General features: G+C 34.9%; 1 protein-coding gene across 1 annotated transcript; it reads left to right on the forward strand.

The window, feature by feature from the left end:
- Positions 1–633: 633 nt before the first annotated feature.
- Positions 634–19,963, forward strand: LOC142353379 (uncharacterized). Its single transcript, XM_075405610.1, has 6 exons — positions 634–1,446; positions 4,389–4,656; positions 5,367–5,599; positions 14,365–14,587; positions 15,124–15,361; positions 19,550–19,963. The coding sequence occupies exons 1-6, from the start codon at positions 1,152–1,154 to the stop codon at positions 19,739–19,741; spliced, it is 1,449 nt and encodes a 482-aa protein (XP_075261725.1). The 5' UTR covers positions 634–1,151; the 3' UTR covers positions 19,742–19,963.
- Positions 19,964–20,862: the final 899 nt, after the last annotated feature.

Genomic DNA, 20,862 nt, shown 5'->3' on the forward strand with positions numbered 1-20,862 from the left:
GAAAAGATATCACTTAAGTCTGTGTTAATTTGAATTTGATCAAAAAAAGGTGGAGGCTGTTTTTCACACTCTACTGATCTCATTGTAAAGAGACGCTTTGCTCTTAAGATCTCTCTAACAATTGAATCGACATTGCACTGTTTTTTAATCGGAGAAATAGTATACTTTCATACATTGATTCAAAACGTGTATTGAATTCTTAAAGTCAAATCTAAGGTTCGGCTGTCACTTCATCACAATTAGAAGAAAAGGTCAAAGAATAATATCTGTTTTTATTTCCCCAAATCCTATGTCTGCAGTTATTTTTGGTTTTTTCCACATTCATTTATACTCTGGTTATATACTTGTTGATTTGCTTTTTTAATTCGTGTCTCTTATAAAGATTAAAATAAGTCAGTGTCTCTTGAAATTCTTAATCAATTGCGGGTTAGAAGCACTTTATAATAATATTAACTTTCGCGTGGTACCATTAATGTAGCATGGATTGGTCCGGCTATTGACAAATTGAAGCTATGGTTTAGTGAGAGCTGAGCCTATCAGGTACAGCTTTACGGAGGCAACGGGGATTGAACTCTGTCAACTACTATAAAATCGTATATAAGATCAAAAGTTTTTATTCCTTTTCCAGGCCTCTATTACACTATCTATATCGTGAACTATTTTCTCACCAGTCGTCTTTTAAAAGTCCAAGTATTGACGACTAAAATTATGAAAATTTATTTACAATTACAAATTTATACCATTATGAAAATTTATTAGAATTATCGACTATCAGTTTATCAGTAAAACAACACTTGAAATACTTCAACCGACATCTTGACAGTCCAATTTTGACAGTACTCAACAACTACTTGCTACTATGGTGTTACAAGACTAAAGTTTGAACCAAAATTCTTATTCAATATATCATTAGAGCAACAAAAAAACATTAACCAGTTCAAAAGACCGGTTACAACAGAACAAGTAAATTGTAACCTTAATTTGCAAAACTTTTTCAAAAGTTATATTGTAAACATTATTTTCCCCTTGTTAACTTGAACCAGCTGTGATAATTATTACCACAGTGTTGTTACCAGAAAGTGATAGTTTTTCACACGTTCAACAAAACAAGGAACAGAAAGCATTTGATCGCTCAAAATAAACAAACAAAGATGTTTGCTAATCGAAAACAACAACAACTACCCCCTGCGACTGACCATCTTTTAGAGGGCGGAGAATTCGCCTCATCTTACCAAAAAGCCTTCGAAAGTCTTGATTACGTCAGCCACGCCAAAGAGCTCCTTATTTTCAGCCAATTACAAAACAGCAACCACCCTAACCACGTTTGTTCTCACTCAAATGGAGGAGGAGGGGGTAATGGGGGGCTGTTCAGGAACAAAACAACATTAGGGTTTAGTCGTACCAAAACAAACAACAAATCGCCCTCCAGATCCGTCGAGTTACCAGGTTTGTGATTTTAGACCCTACTAATTTTTTTTTACTTTTTACTGTTTTTATTACTGGAATATCTGTTCATTGGCAACGACTTTTTGGATCATGCGGTCCATATTTCTCACCCCTGGCAGGACCAGAAATAGTCAATATAGATGAAGTTGTCGCCATCCACGTAATTTTTCAAGAATTAGTTTTTGGTCAATTTTGAGAGTCGTAAACTTTTCTGATGGCAACTTTTCGTCTATTAGGAACACAAGAAAATTGTTTAATTTTGAAGCGTAAAATGTAATTTTGAATTATTATTTTAATGGGAAAAATCTTAATTTGAACGAAAATTCATAAAAACGAACAAAATCATGCCCAATATCCCGTGTTCACACAAAATTTTAAATCCTGATAACTCTCCAAAAAAAAAGCGAAATACAAAATATCTTTTTTTTATTTCTACGCTGGACGGGCTTTTTTATGATGCCCACTCACATTTCTCTACGATGAGTAAATCGATCGGCTGAAATTGACTGAACGAAAAAAAGCATTCAAGTTCTTTTTTCTCTTTGAATAATATATAAGTAGTTTTGCACTTCATCAATAAAAAACGAAACTGCCGAGCTAAACGTTAATATAATTTTTTGTTTGCTCACTCAGTTTTTGTAAAATGTGTGAAGTCGACCATCCACTTTTTCCACATTCTCATTCCATTTGTCGAAAACTGTAATAATTAACAATTATATATGTACATAACAGTACCATTTTACAGTTTATCTATATGACGGCTTCATGATTTGGGACCACCCACAATTAGAACAATTAGACAGAGGGAACAAAAAAACAGCAAAGTTGAAAAAAATGGGCTTAAATTTCTAAACAAAAAACAATTAATTCCAAACAATGAAAACCATTAGACAGTAATTGAAAACAAACAACATGTTTAAGATCACATCCGATTATGTCTTACGTCTACAACAAGAACGCCAAATATACAGATATAGAAAAATATCAAAAACTAGTTTAAATTTTTTTGCGAGATTCCATGTCGAAGCAGGTGAATTCATTACAATTTTTTTACGTTTTTTACATTTGCAGTTTTCCTCGACATCAATAAAGTCATATCTGACCTGTAATTAACGAGACTAATGAAAAAAAGAGGAAAAAAAAACAAAAACGCGAAGTTACGTGTTTTTTTACTTCGGATGTTTTCAAAGTCATTAATCCAGCAGCTATCTACTTAAATCAGAATACAGGCTTATTTCTTCCTGCAAAGCACCAATGAGATCTGTCCCTATCCAGGAAAATTCAAACGACTAAAAAGACAGAGTAAAAACGACAGATAAATACAAATGTAAAAAAGTCAATCACATTCTTCGAGAAAGAGATGCTGAAGCCGCTAAAACCATTATTTATGCCTTCAAAAAATTCTATTTGTTCAATTGTTCCTTATTTTGAACGCCAATGAAGTAATACGTGAACTTTCATTAATGCTATAATGTGGCAAAACGAGAAAAAACGTTACAAATGGGCTAACGCCTAAAAAGCAAAAAAAATTGTAAAATCTAGTAGTATCGAAGCCAAAAACCATAACTTAATGAGTAGAACCGTCGGTAGAAAGACAAAAGAAGAAGAAATTTTCTTCCTTTGTTGAAACTAAGCTACAAATTAGGAGAAAAATAGTAGCAAATTTCAATCAGCTATTGTTTATTTAAAAATCAAACATTTTTACAATTCGAAACGACCATAAATGCTCGAGTAAACGAAGTGAATACATTAAATAGGAACTGCTTAGGAAGCCAATTCGACCTATCAACACTCAGATTTTACATTAATTATTCTGTTTTTTTAACATAAAAGAGATCAATTTTGTATCCATTCTGTTTCGGCCGGCCAGTGTTTTTTATGACCCCCCAGTTACAAATTATATGTTGTTATATAGCACGTTACTTTGTAAGGAAATTTTTTATGACCCCAAAGCACGTGCGCTTGGGGGTCATAAAAAATTATGCAGGCTAAGCTGGGGGGGGGGGGGGGCGAAACAGAACAGATCCTCAGGTTTCTTGAAAAATAACAACTGTTTAATATCCGATTAATTTTTCGATTGTAACAGTCCAAGATTGGACCAAAATCAGCCTTGCTATTGCTGTTAGTCGATAAGGAAAACCCAATTATTTTGAATGTTATAGATGTAGATAACTTGTTAGTTAAAGCAGTAAAAAATGCTGCGTTTTTGATTATCATAGAGTGAAGTGAGCAAGAAACGGCAAAACTTTAAATCCAGACTACTCTCATTGGAAGTGGAGGTAAGATAAGCTCCTTTTTTTGTCAACAAAGATTGTGCAAGTTGTTTTGGGGTGTGTATTTCCAGCTAATTCAATCAAAGTGGACTAAAGAAGCTTATATCGGTCAAATATTGACGAAATAGGCTGCATTTTGAATTATTTTGACAAAATTTAAGCCAAAAAATTAATTCAAAATAACCAAATATACTTTATTTGTCCGTTGCAATGTAATCAGCAGTACTATTATTAACAATTTTCATAGATTTTAGCAAAACTGACGAAATTTTAGGCTAAAATTTTGGAAAAATGTAATAAAAACAACGCAAATCGGTCTAATATTCACAAAATTTTTAAACACGGTAACTCGCTCTAGAAAAGGAAATTGAAAGAAAAATCTTTTTAATCCCATATTTTACGCTGGAGGGGCTTTTTAATAATACCACTCACATCTCTCTACGATGTTTATATCGATCTGTCAAAATTGTCTGAATAAAAAACCCATTTGTGTATATAGTTCCTCCCTCCCCCACAAGTGGGGTCGAATATCTTACTTCAGTTCATTTCGAAGAAATCAAGTTGAGTTCAATTAGATTATTCTCAGTGGTCTTTTTAGAGTATTCCGGCTAGTTATAGGCAGCAAAGCAAAAGGGATACAATTTCAATTTGCAATCTTTGGTTTTTTAGAAATGTTTCTTGGTCCAGACAACTGGAAACCAACATCAGCGTCCTCTCCATCACACAAACATCATCAAAACAACAAAAACAACAACAACAAGCCTCGCAGTTTCTCCGCTCTTCAGAGAATAACTCAAAACAAAAACAACAACCAAAACAACTCAACATTTAAATCACATCTCGCCTATCAACAGCAGAAATTGACTCAATTGCTACCTGAAGATTTTAGCAGACCTGGTACTTCTCTGATCCAGTTCCGGGAGAGAACTATGACCAGGTTATATGGAAAATTTCTGGCCACTCTGATTGTTAGGTTTTATTATTGTTTTTTTTCATGGGAAGGACTAACACATCCGAGGAGAACATGGTTGAAATTTTGTCTTAGAAAAACATCAGATTTGATCTATGAGTTTTTAATAATCTTTATTTTAACGGAAACAAACAATTACATCATTTGGTCTTTTGCAAAGAATAATTTTTGGCCACTAGAACTGATTTTGATCGTTTTTAAACACAAAAAATTACGATATGAGCGTTTCGCATACCTAATATATCAGCTGATTTATGTAGTGTAAGTCTTATAAGACAATGCTTTTTTTCTAAAGCCCGGGTCGAGGTTTTGTGGTGATTTTTCGTAAGGAATGCGGTGAAACGCGGTGAAAAAAATTTCAGCGCATATTTTTTAAATCTTTTTGCGGTGAATGAGGTGAATCGCGGTGAAATATTTATTTTAACCGCATTCATCGCATTCACCTCATTTCTTACATTAATTTGCCACAAACGCCAATGCGGTGAAGTTTTATATGAAATGCGGTGAAATTTCCGGTGGATTTTTACAAGAAATGCGGTGAATTTCCCGGTGAGTTTTCGTAAGAAACGCGGTGAAATGCGGTGAAATATTTTTTTTGGCTTGCAAAAATACCAGATCTTGCAGAACAAAAAATCCAGTAAAACTAGGGTTAAGTTTAATTTGACAGTTTCTCTTAGAAAGCCCTGGAGTGCCTCAGAGGACAAAGGGGGTGTGCACTGTGTGAACAAAGTGGAGACAGGAGACAAAGAGGTGCTGACGTCAGAGCTCCATCTACACGGGAGGTCACTAGAGGGCAACTCAAACATGCCTCAAGAAGAATTCGTTCAAGGTCAATTGGTCAATAATGTGCTAGATCAGTGTCATGGTAGAGGTCAAAACGAACATCACCGATGCATTTCCTGCCAAAACGGTATAACTTTTTCAATTGCCGTTTTGAAACGAATTTATAATTGAGTATGATGGGGTGGGGGGGGGGGGGGGGGGGGGGGGGTGTCTGGGGGGAGTATTTTGCAGTTTGGATCAGTAGCAGAAGTCTGATCATTTCATATTTCTTTCATCAACGTAAAATTTTTAAAGGTCTCAAAAGGAAGGTTGACAGAAAAAGTATGATTCCAAGTTAAAAACAGAGAATTAAATTAAATTGTTGATGCACGGGTGCTCCGCCTTCAGTTAGTTTTGAATATGTGTGATGGTGGTGGTGCAACCGGACGCCAGAGATCGACAAAATTCTTACCCCTCATAACTAAGTCAGATGCAGTTTGTTGATAGAATGGGTCACTTGTGTGCCGTAAAAAGGTTTCTCCTGCAAAATAATGATAAAGAAAGACGAAAATTTTTTGTTAAAGATGAGTTAAAGAAGAGAAACAGAGAAGTTTCAGGCAAAAAATGCTAACGCATTAGCAATTTGTTGTTTTTTATTGATGATAAATTGATACAGTGATATATTGCTTTGCACAATGAAAAATCAGTTGAAACAATACATCTTGCTAAAAGTTTAAAACAATTGTCAAGCAAGTTTTGATGTTAATGGCAGTTAAGAGCCAGGTAAAGTCGACTAATAATTTCTCAAGTTCTTCCGCGACTTGTTTATATTTGGCCGAGTCAACAGACGTATCAACACAAATTGTGCTTCCATTGCAAGTGCGTCCAAATAAAAAAATCAGAAAAAAAACAAAAAAAAGCAGAAAAAAATTTTTTCCTCACAACCTTTAATGGAAAAAAGACAATTGCAACTATCTGGCCTATATAATATCATGTGTAAACAAATTGCTTTGAACTTTTTGAAATACTCAAAAACAGTCTAAACTGGCAAAAATTAGCCAAAATCAGAGCAAAGCTTTTCAAAACCCTTGAAATTCAAAAAGCGTTTAGGAAATGGACATTCCAAAAATCTATTATAATACATAACGCTCGTCATTCTTTCCAATGATTGGAGAGATACTCCTACTCTACGGGAAACATAGCGATCTGCACAAAAGTCTAATCGGAAATAAAGAGTTTTGGTAATGTGCGTTTTCAAATAATATTCGATCCCACTCATCTACGTTATGAATTTAAATGTCTTCCGATTTTCACAAACTTTCAAAAATTTCCGTTTATCTCAAAGTAATTGGTGTATGTATAAAAAATTGCTTCAAACTAACACCATTAAACCAATTAGATAAGGCTGTTTCAGAGGAGCGATGAGATTTGGACAAAAAAACCCAATTATGGACAAAAACCCTATATCACAAAAATCCTAAACGGCAGGCTATCTTAAAAAAATAGACTATAGATTATAATTAGACTATAAATTGATTCCTCATCAACTTTTTTTCTTGCTAAGTCTTGCTAGATCTTAAGATCCTCTGAGTTCTAAGTTAGTTGAATTTTCTGGACCAAAAAGCAGCAACAATACTAGCAATTGGCTGACCCTTTACAAATTTCAGCACAAGAATAAACATAGTTTGTTACTAATGATAGTCTTAATTTCAATCAAAATTAACGTTACAGCCCTCTAAGTTAACCGAGCGAATAATTACTCGATGGGATTGTTTGCCAATTGAGACTGAGTGAAGAACAAGACGGGCGTAAATCTCGAACAACAGGCCGTGAAGACTGAGTTCCACTGAGATTCTTAAGCAGTCGCAACAATTGGTCCACAGACTTGGATAACACCAGCAGTAAACGGGCAACAACAACGATACGATAGATATTAACGAACCTTTGATTCGAATTGGTTGATCAACCCGGAAAACAAGACCTGGGCGACAACAAAACGAGCGCTGATTTGGACAATCTAGACCAGACTCAAAGCAGTGAGCTCAAGCAGTGAGCTAACGAAATAGTGTGGATAAGACATGAGCGTTCAAGCACCTGCATTGTCACACATGGGTGACCACAACGCAAAAAAAATTGATGACTGTTAATAACATGATGTTACAGCTAGTAACTGAACGATTTCGTCAGGAATTGGAATTGGCAACAGTCAGCCAGAAACAAGTTGATTTACGTGAACATCAATGGAAGCAGGAGGAATACTACATTACAGCAATTTCTACTGACAATTTAGAATCGAAAACGACAACATTGAGAGAAACAATGAAAAATACAATTCAATCAGATCGGCATTAGAGAAACTGTCAAATGGCTCACTTGTCTGCATAAATAGAGGGAAAAACATCCACTGTTCAAATTTAACTCGGTAGTGTGAATGAAAAAAGAGAATAATGTTTCAATTATGAAGGAAAACACAGAAAAGCTCACAAAAAGCCAAATTTTAAAGTTTGTCGAAAAATTGACAGAATGTTTGCATCAATTCAAAAATCAGAGAAAGAAATTGTAAAGCTTCAGAAAATCATTGATCAAAAAGTGAAGGAGTATGAGTTAATGAACTTTCCAATGTCAACCACTGGGTAGAAAATATGACGAAGGAACCCCTTAAAAGATGCGACAGCGTACAAGTGCAGCAAGAGAAATGACGAACTCCAGTAGTTCCAATTTTCAGCCGTGATGTGGTCCAAGCTAACCCCAGATCATAATCAGAGGCAACTTCAGGAGAATTCAAAAGACTTGGAAATTGAGGATGCTTTTCACATTCAAAAATAAGACACGAAAATACAGCTAGAACAAACTGTGTTTACCAAACAAGGCAGAAAAACTATCAAGAAGGCACAAGAAACTTCTAGAAACTCTCAGTGAAGCAAATAAGGAACTTGACAAGCCTTGAATTCCACTGAAGAACGCATTGGTTCGACGCAGAAAAAGGCTCAGCTAGAAGGGAATCAAAATTCGGTAATCGATAAGCAGATGTTCTACTCACTCATCTCCGGAACTGTCACATCACCCGTTCTGATGAATGAGACTCTTTGGGTTGAAGAACCACGTCAACTGCGCCATGATCAGAAATTGAACAGACTGTCAAAAACGAAGCGGTAAGAATTATATTTGTGCCTTAAAAAACAATTTAGAAACAATACGGAGGAAACTGAAACATATTGTTTAGGCACACCTCACACAAGAGTCCCATAATAGCAGATGAGGTCTCCTGAGAAACAACAAAGGCTCAACTTTATATTCATTGCCAGCCCAACATCTTCGAAAGAGATTCTTTCATTCAAAAGCAGATCTTGCACTCAGAGGAGTAAATGTTTACAGAAATCGACAGAAATCGTATCCCAGCATTTTGCAATACTGACGATGCCGTGATAAATTGTGTTCATTATCACTACAAGAGGAGGGTTCATCGAACATCGATGGACTCAAGGTAATCGTGTGATTAAACGGGCCGGCATGGCTCCAGAAGGATGAAGAAAAATGGCCAAAATCGTGGTGCCAAGTGAACAAAATTGAAGCTAAGCAAACTATCAATGCTGTAGCGACAGAAACAAAAGCTGAGCAACCATTTGACAACATCCACCAAAACAAGTTCAATAGATTCAAAAACTTTATCGCCCACTGCATGAGGTTTAAGAGGCAGGAGAAGGGACGTCCAAAACATATGAGAACCACCAAGCAGAGCTATTGTTTCAATTTGTTCAAACCAAATCTTCCCGAGTGTTTCAAAGTCGATAGCAAGTATCACAAAAAGACTCAACGTTTTTGAAAATTGCTAAATTGTCGCAATTAATAGAAGAGGATAGATCAATTCGAGTGAAAGTTTGACTGATTACACCGCCAAGTAGCCAATACTATTGACATAAAAACATCCAGTCATAAAAATTCTGTTAAAAAGAGCGCACTGCAATACTCTAAACGAAGGGACAGTGTGTGTGGAAGGTTCTTCAACAAGATTTTTGAATTATTTGATTGCGAATTGCATTACGAAAGTTAAATTCGAGAGGTATCAAATGGAGACACAGGAACTCCAACCCAATTCATCCGCCGATGGCAGACTTACCGCGAAAGCAACTTGATGAGCATGTGTTCCCACTCAAACATAGTAGTGTCGACTACTTTGAACCCATCAGAATGAAATTCTTCCGACGTACCACAAAAAAACGACGCTGCCTTTTCACTTGTTCAACAACAAGAGCAATACACCTCAAAATTTAACAGTTATTGGACACCGAGTCATGTCTAGCTGCTGTGACAAGATTCATTGCAAAAAGTGGCTACTTAAGTACAATCATCAGCAACAACGGCAGAGATTTCATTGGAGCAGCAAAGAATCGAAGACACTCATGGACGAATGGGAGAAAGTGACTTTGAAATTGACTTAGCTAAGTAGCTGAGAAAAAGATTGTTTGGAAGTTCAACCCTCCTGGAGCGCCACACTTTGATGGAATATGGGAATGACTGGTTCCAATTTGTAATAAAGTAATGATCGCAATCTACAACCACTGAAGCCTCACCGACGGTTTGCTCAGTACAACAATGTGTTTTGCAGCGCAAGCTCTCAACGCAAGACCCCTGAGAGCAGCAACTGACGACCCAAAATTTTGACAATCTTAACACCTAATCATTTCCTGTTGAAATGAGATAGCATGATCTGAGACAAGCCTTCAAAACGGCTCCAACATATGCCGACAGGATCTGCAAAAAGAGAACTGTGAATATATTTCACAATGGAACCAGAGGTCGAAGTGGTCAAAAGAGGGTTTGGGAAACCTGAAAGAAGAAGAACTTGTTTAGATGGTAGATCATTACGTGAAGCGATGTGAGTAGAAAATGGGACGAGTCCAGCAAGTCTATTGAGGCAAACATGGCGTCATACAATCAGCGAAATTCAAAATGGCCGATGGCGAATTCAGCAGGCCACTCATAAAATTAGTGCCATTATTCTTTGTTGGTGTTTCGGAAATCGAAAACAGTGCCGGAAATGTTGGCGCCACAATTGAATAGACGCATGAATCTTTAGACCGAAAATGAAAATACATCTCTAAAACTTGGAATTTTGCCGAAACTCAAAAATGGTCAAATCAGAATAATTTACAAGCTGGGACCGAAAATGTTCCTACCCACTACCCCGTCCGAGTTTGGGAAGGAAAATCATGAGCAACCTGAGATTATAGCAAATTGTTCGGTTAAAATCTAAGCTATTCAAGCAACCCTCAATCGCTATGGCATCAAACCCTTTTGTTTGGCTATTAACTCTTATATAGTGCAAAACAGTGCATTTTCTTTTATTTTGTCATTCACTGTTAAGTTTCTTAAATTGTTAATTCTATGATTTTAGTTTATTTGTGGCTAAATGTCATACATTTGAAGCAGTTAGTGTTACATACGTATCAGCCTTGCTTATGTCAAGAAAAACAAATTTTTCAGTAATTGATTGAAATCATTGGTTCGATTAACAAATCAAAAACGAGTAGTAATAATGTTATATATGATAATTACGCCGGGAAACCATAAAATATGGAAGCCGAGGAAACCATAAACCAGCCGTGGAAACCATAAAATATTCACTAAAGTCCCTAGATTTGTTAATGTGAGCCTTTTTGTGATATTTTTTCGTCATTAATGTGAAAACGTAAGGAACGACAAAATCAAGTGAACATAAATGGAAAAAAAAGGAATGAAAAAACAAAAAAAACTCTCTTAGTCTCAAAAACAGAAATTTTTTCTGAAAAAATCAGTGATTACAAAAACTCTTTGTAAAACACTGCTTGTACTGAGCTGCAAGTTGTCAGAAATAAGGCAAAAAAATGGCACAAGCTCAAAACGTTCAAAATTTTTTGTTTTGAAACCCAATATTTTTGAAAATCAGAAAAATAGTAGGCGTTAACATAGGAAAACCAGATAGGTTTACCTTTAGCTCTATAAAACGCCAATGGGGCATGTCATTAGCGAGACTACCAAATAGCAAAAATAAAAAAGCAAAATTAAAAACAACAGTTTCAGGCAAAAAAGTGTTGAATACATAAAAATTTGAAACCTTAAATTTTAAGACTTTTAGTAAATGTTCATTCCAAAAATCTATTATAATACTTAAACCTGGACATTTGTTTGCAATGACGGACGAAACACTCTTACTCTACGGTAAACACATCGTCCTGCATATGAATGATCGAAAACAAGGAGGCTCGATAATGTGCGTTTGCGAATATTATTCCGACCCCGGTCATTCACTTTTTGGATTTAATTGTCTTCCGAAAGGGTAAGATATTGACAAGTCCACAAATTAAACAAGCTCATTGAAACTTTTAGCTATGAACATAAAAACTTAAATAGTTTTATTTCTACCTATATTGGAAGCCAGAGACCTGCGATCATTCGGACTATGTCAAACGACCCAAAAAAAAAATGGGAAATGAATGCAAAAGAATGGGAAATAAATGCAAAACCATAATTTGTTTACTGAAAGCCCTAAATTCTGTAATTTGCGCCTTCTTTCAATGCCATTTTTGTGAAATTTCTTTAGTCATTAATGTGAAAATGTAACAAACGACAAAGACAATTGAAGAAAAATAAATAAAAGTAAATGTGCGAAAGTACAAAAAATATTAGTCTCAAAAAAAGAAATTTTTTCTGAATAAATTAAAAGCAGTGAACAAAAAACTTTAACTCACCAGACAAATGATGCAAACGTTCTGCTGGTACTGAGCTACAAGTTGACATTAATATGATAAAAAAATATTGCAAATGCTCAAAAACTTCAAATCTTTTTGAAAATAAAAAACAGTAAGCTTGTACATAGGGAAACCAAAAAGGTTTTTTTTATCTCTATAGATTGCCAGTTTAGCATGTCATTAGCGAGACTATGTTTTGAGTCTACATATTAACAAAAATTAAAAAACGCAAATTGAGAAAAAAAACAATTTTAAGAAAAAACTTTGAGGTCATAATTTGAGTTTAAAAAAATATATATGTTCATTTGGCGTCATTTGCATGTAAAAAATTTGTCATTGAACAAAAATATGAAATCGTATTGGTGTAAGAGGCATTCCGATAATTGAATTTAGAAAACAAAAAAATCGAAGTTTTTTTTAAAAAAAAGGAATTTAAACAGCAACCTGCGGAAATTAATACTGTTATCGAATGAAAAATATACTTGATACTTCTGTCGTCCTCATGAAACAGGTAATTGCTTCAATTACTATTGAGATACATTTTTAAACGGAAAACAACAATATGTCAAAAATAATTGACGAGCTTTTGATAATTTTTGCGTTAAATTGGCATAAAATCGGAAAATTTTAATTTCAGAACAGTCCCATTGCAAGCAAAAGTAAAATTAGCCATTTTATGAGTTTGAGAAGACCGTGTCAGCAGTTTTTAGGTGTGTACTTATGGCTAATTTTAAAAAATACTTAGCCAAAATGTTGTGAAAAATTTTGTGCAAAATTGTTCAACAACTTTGCTGTCTTTAAAATTAAAACGATTAACACTTTTGTAAACAATTTTTGATGTTTTTTAAGAAAAATTGTCAAAAAATAGAGCAGAAATGCGGAAAATGTGAACAGAAATTGAAACTTCAATAACTCCATGCACAAATCGAAATTCAAAAAATTTGTTTTTGATTCCACATTTACGCTGGACGGGCTTTCTACTGATACTACTCACAACCCTCTCCGATGAATATATCGATCGACGAAATTTGACTGAATAAAAAAACCCATTTGAGTATATAGTTCCTCCCCCATCAAGATGGATGGGAACAAAAACTACTTGATTGTAAAATTCCTTCCCTTATGTAGTTTTCAACAATGATAATTGGTTTTCGGAGAAATTCAATTTTCAACGTATATGAAAAAGAAATTTTAAAAAAATAACATAGGAAAGTCCCTAGTTTAGCACTACATCAAACCAACCATTTGTGAAATGGATTAAAAATACATCGAAAAAACTCGCCAGACGATTTGGTAAAAATATCAAAGCCAGTTTTTGGTCTTTGCTTTTTGCTTTTTGCGGCTAGAATAGCATGAAATTGTCGTTATATGCTCATCCTCAGGTTTGGTTATAAGAAAAATGTCTCTCAGCATTAAATTGCAGAAAAGTGGTTTGACATCTTAATTGACCATAAAGAAAAAGAAAAAACCATAAACATATCACGAGAAACAAATAAATCATAGACAACTGGTAAACTGCCTCCAGTTTTTCTGGATTGCATTTATTACCAAGCGTGAATTACGTAATCAAGTTACAAGCAGAGATAAAACAGAAACACATTTAACCCTAAATACAATATTGTTACCTGTGAGCATTTCACATTGTTAATAATTGATGTCACATCTATTTGTATTACCATCGATTAAACATTGCCTGTTTCTATTTTCCATTCACAAATTTACTAAAAAATTATTGAGTTTTCAAATTTCAAAGAAATTTTTTTGTTAGTAGGTTTCATTTTCATAAAGTGAAAATTGAAAACTTTTGAACAATGTTTTTTTTTTGCTTTGAGATCTCCGTTTCAACTGCATAAAGTTACAAACAACCATGAGAGCTCATATACATAACTGAAAGTCATAATGCAATAGTTTTTTTTGAATTCTGAGACAACTGAACCTATAATCTTGGCAAGATTCTTGAAAGTTCGTTTCGGTCGAGCTATACCAGAAAGTTCGTTGTTATAATCGAATTATCTTTCAATTTGCGCAGAAATTTCCCGAGCCATAGCTGCGTGTGTTTTAACATATAAATAATATTTAAAAAAATATTAGACACCCTTATTTTCATAAAGTTGGATGTTTTATTTTTTACATTAAAAGACGTTTTGGTGAAAACTTATCTCCCAATCTTAAAACATGTATTCAGTTCCCACCCCAAGATGCGAGGCTACCTTTTGCACCCTCCGTGAACAAACAAACATCACTGCGCAACAACAAGCAATGGGGTGCTGCAGTGGGGGAGGGGGGAGGAAGTTCAGTGGAGGGGGGTCCCGACTGTGGAGGAAGCCTTACGGGGGAGGGATTTTGATCACGGGGTCCAACAACCTCTCAAAAGGGGAGGACTACATCTTGAAACAAGCCATCAACAGGTATTGAGAAAAAACGCTTAATAGCGAGTTTTTTTTACATAGCAGTTAACCTCATTAGTAGTGTCTACTGGTACCAAATTTTGCTAGTAAATTTACTCACTTTTGTAGACACATTTGACTTTCCATATCTTAATACATTGTACGCGTGAAACGTACTAACAGTGCCTAAATGGAATTTTCTTAGACTAGATCTTTTCCGTTTGTGCCCCCCCCCCAAAGCTTAGTGGCTGCATATTATTCGCATTAACCGGACACCCGTGCTATATTTATCACACAAGAATTTATTATTTAATAGCACCTGCTCCCTATCTGGGGGCGGGGGAGGGGGGCGGGGGAGGGGGACGGGGTGCAGGGGTGCATAACGTAAGGGGGGGGGGGCACGAACGGAAAAGAAAATCCCTATTACTTTAGGTTTTCTTATGCGTGATCTGATTGTAAGTTTGTATGTTTGTGACTGTTTGCATTATAAGGATAAAATAGTATAGAGATCTCAGATCTAAGGGTTTTCCTTTCTTTATTTGATTGTATGTTTGCAGTGCCCTTCAGAACAGTGGGCAGATATTCGAACATTGGTATATGATGCCATCCAATCTAAGAGAACACCTGCATCACATCACAGCTGCACAGGTGAACAAAAGACAACAACAAGAAAACAACAGCAACAGTAGTAGACACAACAGAGCCACACACAGACACAACCAGAGGTCAAAGAGTCACGCAGGGGAGTACAGAGGTCGAAAGGACGAATCGGGCATGAAAGTCTCATCTGCTCAGGTAACAGTAGCAACAACGAAAGAAAAAGACATGCATTACAAGGTCAATCCCGGGTCGAGAAAAAATCGGAAAAATATGTAAGATAAGCGGTGAAAAGTTAGTTTTTTCACCGCAAATTTCGTACGTAATTTTGCGGTGAAATTCGGTGAATGCGGTGAAATTAGAGTAAACTAGATTAAGCGGTGATCTTACAAAGATTCACCACAATTTACCGCTAAAATATGTATTTTCACCACTAAATATAGTACACTTAGTCATTAGTATTCATGGATGAATGTAACCCATTTCCACTATTTTGAGCTTGTAACTAGCCTGAAACTTTATTGCCCGAGTATTATTTTAAATTACTTAAGACCAAATTAAAAAAATTGATTGCCCTGGTTAACAGTGATATTGGTGATGGCAAAACTGCTAACTGTCTTCTTAACCCACAATTAGTATCGGGAGGGACATTTGAGATTGAATCCCAATTAGCATTTTAATCGAATTCACACTATCTTAGTATTGTGGAAATGGGACATTTATATCATAGAAAAGAGTTACAACATCGAGTAAAATTATTCGAGAAATCCTTCATTGGCCGCGTAATGTGCCGTTTTTTTAACAACAAAAACAATGGTGACCAGACATTACATCGAAAACCAAAAAGGAGACAGTGAATCGAAAGTTAATGTTTATTCTCATTGACTGAAATTAAACAGCGTTATTTGCAAGCTTACATGAAATAATCCGGCCATGCCTCGCGTAATGTAGGCATGCTTTAGCGGCCTGTAGTTTTTGATATGAAAATGTAAGAATCGAACAAATTGTCACTATCCAACATTTTGTAAGCTTCTTAACAAGTGAGTGCTTAAAAATTAACTGAGACGCTGAGATATCAGTTGGAGCTTTTTATTCGCGGCTTATGAGCCAAGGGAGCTGTCATTAATGGCACTAAACATTACCTTAACAAAAGGAAAGGAAACACGGGTAAAGCTCAAACAGCTGTAAGGCTCAAAGATAAAAATGAAAGATGATAGTTATAAAAAACATAAAAAAATCACCTGAAAATCTTATACGGTTCGGTTCAAAGTACTGCTTGACTAATGGTCAATGAGAGTTGCCCCTATTGAGATTATTTGTTACAACACAAACAGAACAATAAAAACGCGTAAAAATCCAAAAATCCTCAAGCTCAAAACTCAAAAAAGTCCTAATATTCCACAAAAATATCTAATGATAAACATCTAAAAATCAAATGCTGTCAACTAATAACAGTGAACAGGTTAAACAATGTCTCCTTGGCAAATAAATCAGACTTTTCATCTATTCAAGCCACTGTCATGCCTTAGTGACCCGTGGAACTTTATATGGAGCTATGAAAACCAAAGGAATTATCACGACCTGAACACGGTCTACGCTGTATTATAAGTAAGTGCAAAAACTGGGACGAAAGATCAAAAATGAAATTATTCAAATTGCGTAATTCCCAATCAGGTTTAAGCATGTTTAAATCTGATTGGGCAATAACCAATTTGAATAAATTTATTTTCATTCTACTATCACAATTTTTGCTTTGGATCTATTGTCCTAGCTCAAAAACTAACACAAAGATTTGTTCACAAATAATTGATGATTTTCACCGAGGATATATGGTTACTAATGTCACACTTATTGGCTGCCAAAATTTACGAAAAACGGATATTGAATATTCAGATAGTTTTAAATTAGCAGTTTATATTACAAACAAAATTTATGAGAATCAGTCTGTTTATTTCATTTCATGTTTGTGTTTGGGATTGTTCATAACAGGTTATTACAAGTGGTAACATTGATGTAAATAAAAAGAAATCGAAATTGCAGAAAATTACCTGAAAGTCTTTCGTAATACAATTTGCGGATTAGGAAAACAATTAGAAGACAAGTGGCCTACTTGTATCTTGACTTATAGGACGCTTTTATTTTTGAATTGTGGTTTAGTAAAAAACATTGACATCCGGAAAATCAATATTTATATGAAACCCGGGAAAGGTGGTGGAAAATTATCACTCGAAACATCAGGCACAATTTTGAAGAAAAATTGCTCAGAACATTAAATTTATCCTCAAGTTCCTAATGTTTATATCGGACTTTGATATTTGCGAGTAGTATTCAGTTGAAATAAGCGTCAGTTCAGTTTACCTGGTAATACAAGAAAAATAAAATCTACGTTTTGGCTTTATTGTCGTAACAAAGGAGATATCTTTTGAGTATAATGTTTGTTAGAGTACTGGGTCTTCCTCTCATCCTTTTTGTCCAAAGGAGAACATTGAATAATAAATAGAGCTTAATTGGTCGTACCACTTTTTTAAATACTTTAATAAAATCAAGCAGATGACAAAGATTAAAACTTTTGATGTTCTTTATTTTAAGCCTGAGGATGAAATTTTGTCTTGCTTTGCCTTCATGATTGGATCTAAAAGTAGAAACGAGCCACTTTGTTGGTCCGCATAATATGAAAACTTAGCAATGTCTTCATCATTGATTTTTGAATTATATCTATTGTCATTCTCTGCAGAAGATTGCAATCAGCAGAATTGACCTATTCACTATAGCACCAAAAAGCTACGTAAACCTGAAAGTATTACATCAATTAATACAATATTTTGAGTTTCAAATTTTTGACTAATAAAGCCTCATTACACCTTTAACTTTTTTTATCGTCTAGCAGAAGCTTTGTATAATTTTCATGTGGAGTCCCAAATTTTTGACATTTTTCAAACTTTCCCCAAAAAACTGTCTGTTTCGGTAATCGCTGCTACAAAATGGCCCATAATATTTCAATAGGATTCAGATTTGGAGTGTATGCCGGCCATTGCTGTACCTTCCACTCCCTAATAGAATTATATTGTTTTTGTGTAACTACAGCGGAGCAGCATTAGATTTTTAGTCTGTAGTGCATTAACAGTAGCCTGTTCTCAGCTGTCCTTTTCTATTTTTCAGCTTTTAACAAAAAAGGCAAGATTAGAATAAGGGTCCTAACGCCCAATAAATTCGGAGGTTTGATCAATAATAGTTTTGAACATGAATAATATACATGGCTGAGCTAAGAACTTCAGTCAGTTGTTGATGTATTGTTGGTGAAACTTTCACTTAAATTCCTGAAGCCAGCTCAGCGTACTAATAACTTAAGTTTTTGTCATGCGGTTGGCGCATGCTGTTTTTGAATTTGAACTTATAATTTGAATATTAACCAGATAATGAGATACCGTTTGAGTGTCACGCAGTTTCTTAGATGGCAAAATTCTGACGAAACCCCGTAACAAAGTAGGCATCCACATGACGCTGTCTGGGAGAAGCCACAGGGTGTAAAAATAAGCGTATTAGCAATAGCATCCTTAGACGCTGAAATGAGAGAGAGTGCTGAATTTACTGCTAAGTAACAAAAAGAATATCAGCTCAATATTCCAAAATTATTGTTTGAAAATATATTGTACGATTGCACTGTCATCAATTATAAAGATTTGAAATTTTGACTTTGGTCATTATTAAACACACATTGTCAAATTGTTGTTGCAATTCGGTCTTGTTTATTAATTCAAAATATCTTTGATTGTTCGAATTGTCTGCAATTTTGCAGATCATCAAGTTGACTCAAGTTTGACATTTGTAAAATCAGAATTGGCCCAAGTCTCATAAGAAAAAAGTGATATCAATCAGTCTCTGAATCAGTACTGATATACACTTGAGTTGGGCACTGGTTAGGACTCCACGGACGTCAATGATACAAATTATCATCGATGTTTTGTTTATAATGCCTCTCGATAACTTTTGAGTTTTGACAAATTTTGCTGATCATATAAACTAAACAAATGTTTTTCAGGATTAGGTGTCAGATTGAATTAATTCTGATCAGACACTGCAGCGCATACCTGATTCTCTTTTTTGTGGATCATTAAATTGATAATTATTTAAAATAATTTTTAACTTTTTGATCAGTTCTACAATTTAATCGATTTTTTCGTTTGAACCATCATTTTACGCCAGCGCACTTCTCGTGAAAAGTATAAGTATATTTTTGTAAATATTTATAAATTTTGAATTACCTCGAAAAGATTTATAAACTACACATTGCAGAGAAAAATCAATATTTATAAATTTCACATTACGAGCTGACGGGTTCTTTTTAGTTTTCCCGTTTCTGATTTGACCTCATGACCTCTGTTTCAGTTCCAACTGTTGGACTTCTCTGAGAAGCACGACAAGGAGAGAGTAGAGGTCATGCAGGTCAAGCAAGGTCACGGGGCAAACGGGGGCAAGACAGAGCTGCGTGTTCAGAGGAAGAAAAACTGCCAAAAAGCCCTTCTGTCTGTTTATCTACCCAAAATCAAATCACAAACTAATGTCAACGCAGCTGGTTGAAAAAACTTGATTTTCTTTTCATGATTATGCAAATATGCTTTACAAAACAGACATAAATTTGAGACTCAAAGTGAATGTTTGGAAAAAAGTTGACAGAATTGACAGGTCGAAATAAAAATTCAACTGAAACGAATAACTAATTTGCCGTTGATTGGCCTTTGACTGTCAGGCCATTTTCAGCCACTGGCTTGACTTTCTACATTAATAAATAGATAATAAATATCACGGGATAGAAATTTGACAATTTAGATTTCAACTCTGGGAAAGAAAATGTTGCTTAGTGTCTTTTTTTTTCAATTTGGAACCTTTATAAGTGAGAACTGATTAATGAGAGTGAAATATTTGTTCGTTATCGCTTACTTTTAATATAGAAGAGTATACTTTTGAATCAGCTCTCGGTTACATTACAACAGGTGTATAAATTATAAATGATATAAAATGTTAGCGCTCCATGAAAACCAGGAACATCGGAAGTGCTCATGAATTGTGCCACTTTCTTCACCATTCGTTTCGTGCCACTGTTGATATATAAAAAGTGTCAGGAAAAAACTCTATTCAGTAACAAAACGCTTAAAGTTACGCTAATGTTGTAATTGCAACAAGAGTTGATTACAAACATTACACACTATATAAAGTTCAGGCAATTTTACCTTAAAAACATCCTAACTCACCTTAACTTACCTCAACTTACTTCAACTTAACTTAAGGTAGATTTGCCTTTCCTTAACTTATCTTAACTAACCCTAACTTCACCTGAACGTTACCTGAAAAGTTAAGGCCTCACTACATTAAATTTTATTTTAACTTGCCTTAAAATTACCTTAAATAATTACCTTAACATAACCTCAACGATTCCACAATTTTTACCTCAACTAAACCTGAAATTTACCTTAAAACTAGGGTAAGTTAGGGCAAACAATTAAGGTGAGTTAGGGTAAAGTTATGTTAAATTTAACTTACTTAACTTTATTTAGTTTGTATCACGCCGTTTCGCCTCCGAATTTTAAATCCTCTCATGGCAATAACAACCGTATGGTAATAGTAATGTGTACATGGGCTTACAGGCACGGGGGAGGGGGGGCATAATTGTAAAAATTTCTACCACAGGAAGAAATAGGTTA

Source organism: Convolutriloba macropyga, chromosome 14, assembly GCF_964194025.1.
Source record: "Convolutriloba macropyga chromosome 14, txConMacr16.3, whole genome shotgun sequence".
In the NCBI taxonomy this organism is placed as follows: Eukaryota; Metazoa; Xenacoelomorpha; order Acoela; family Convolutidae; genus Convolutriloba; species Convolutriloba macropyga.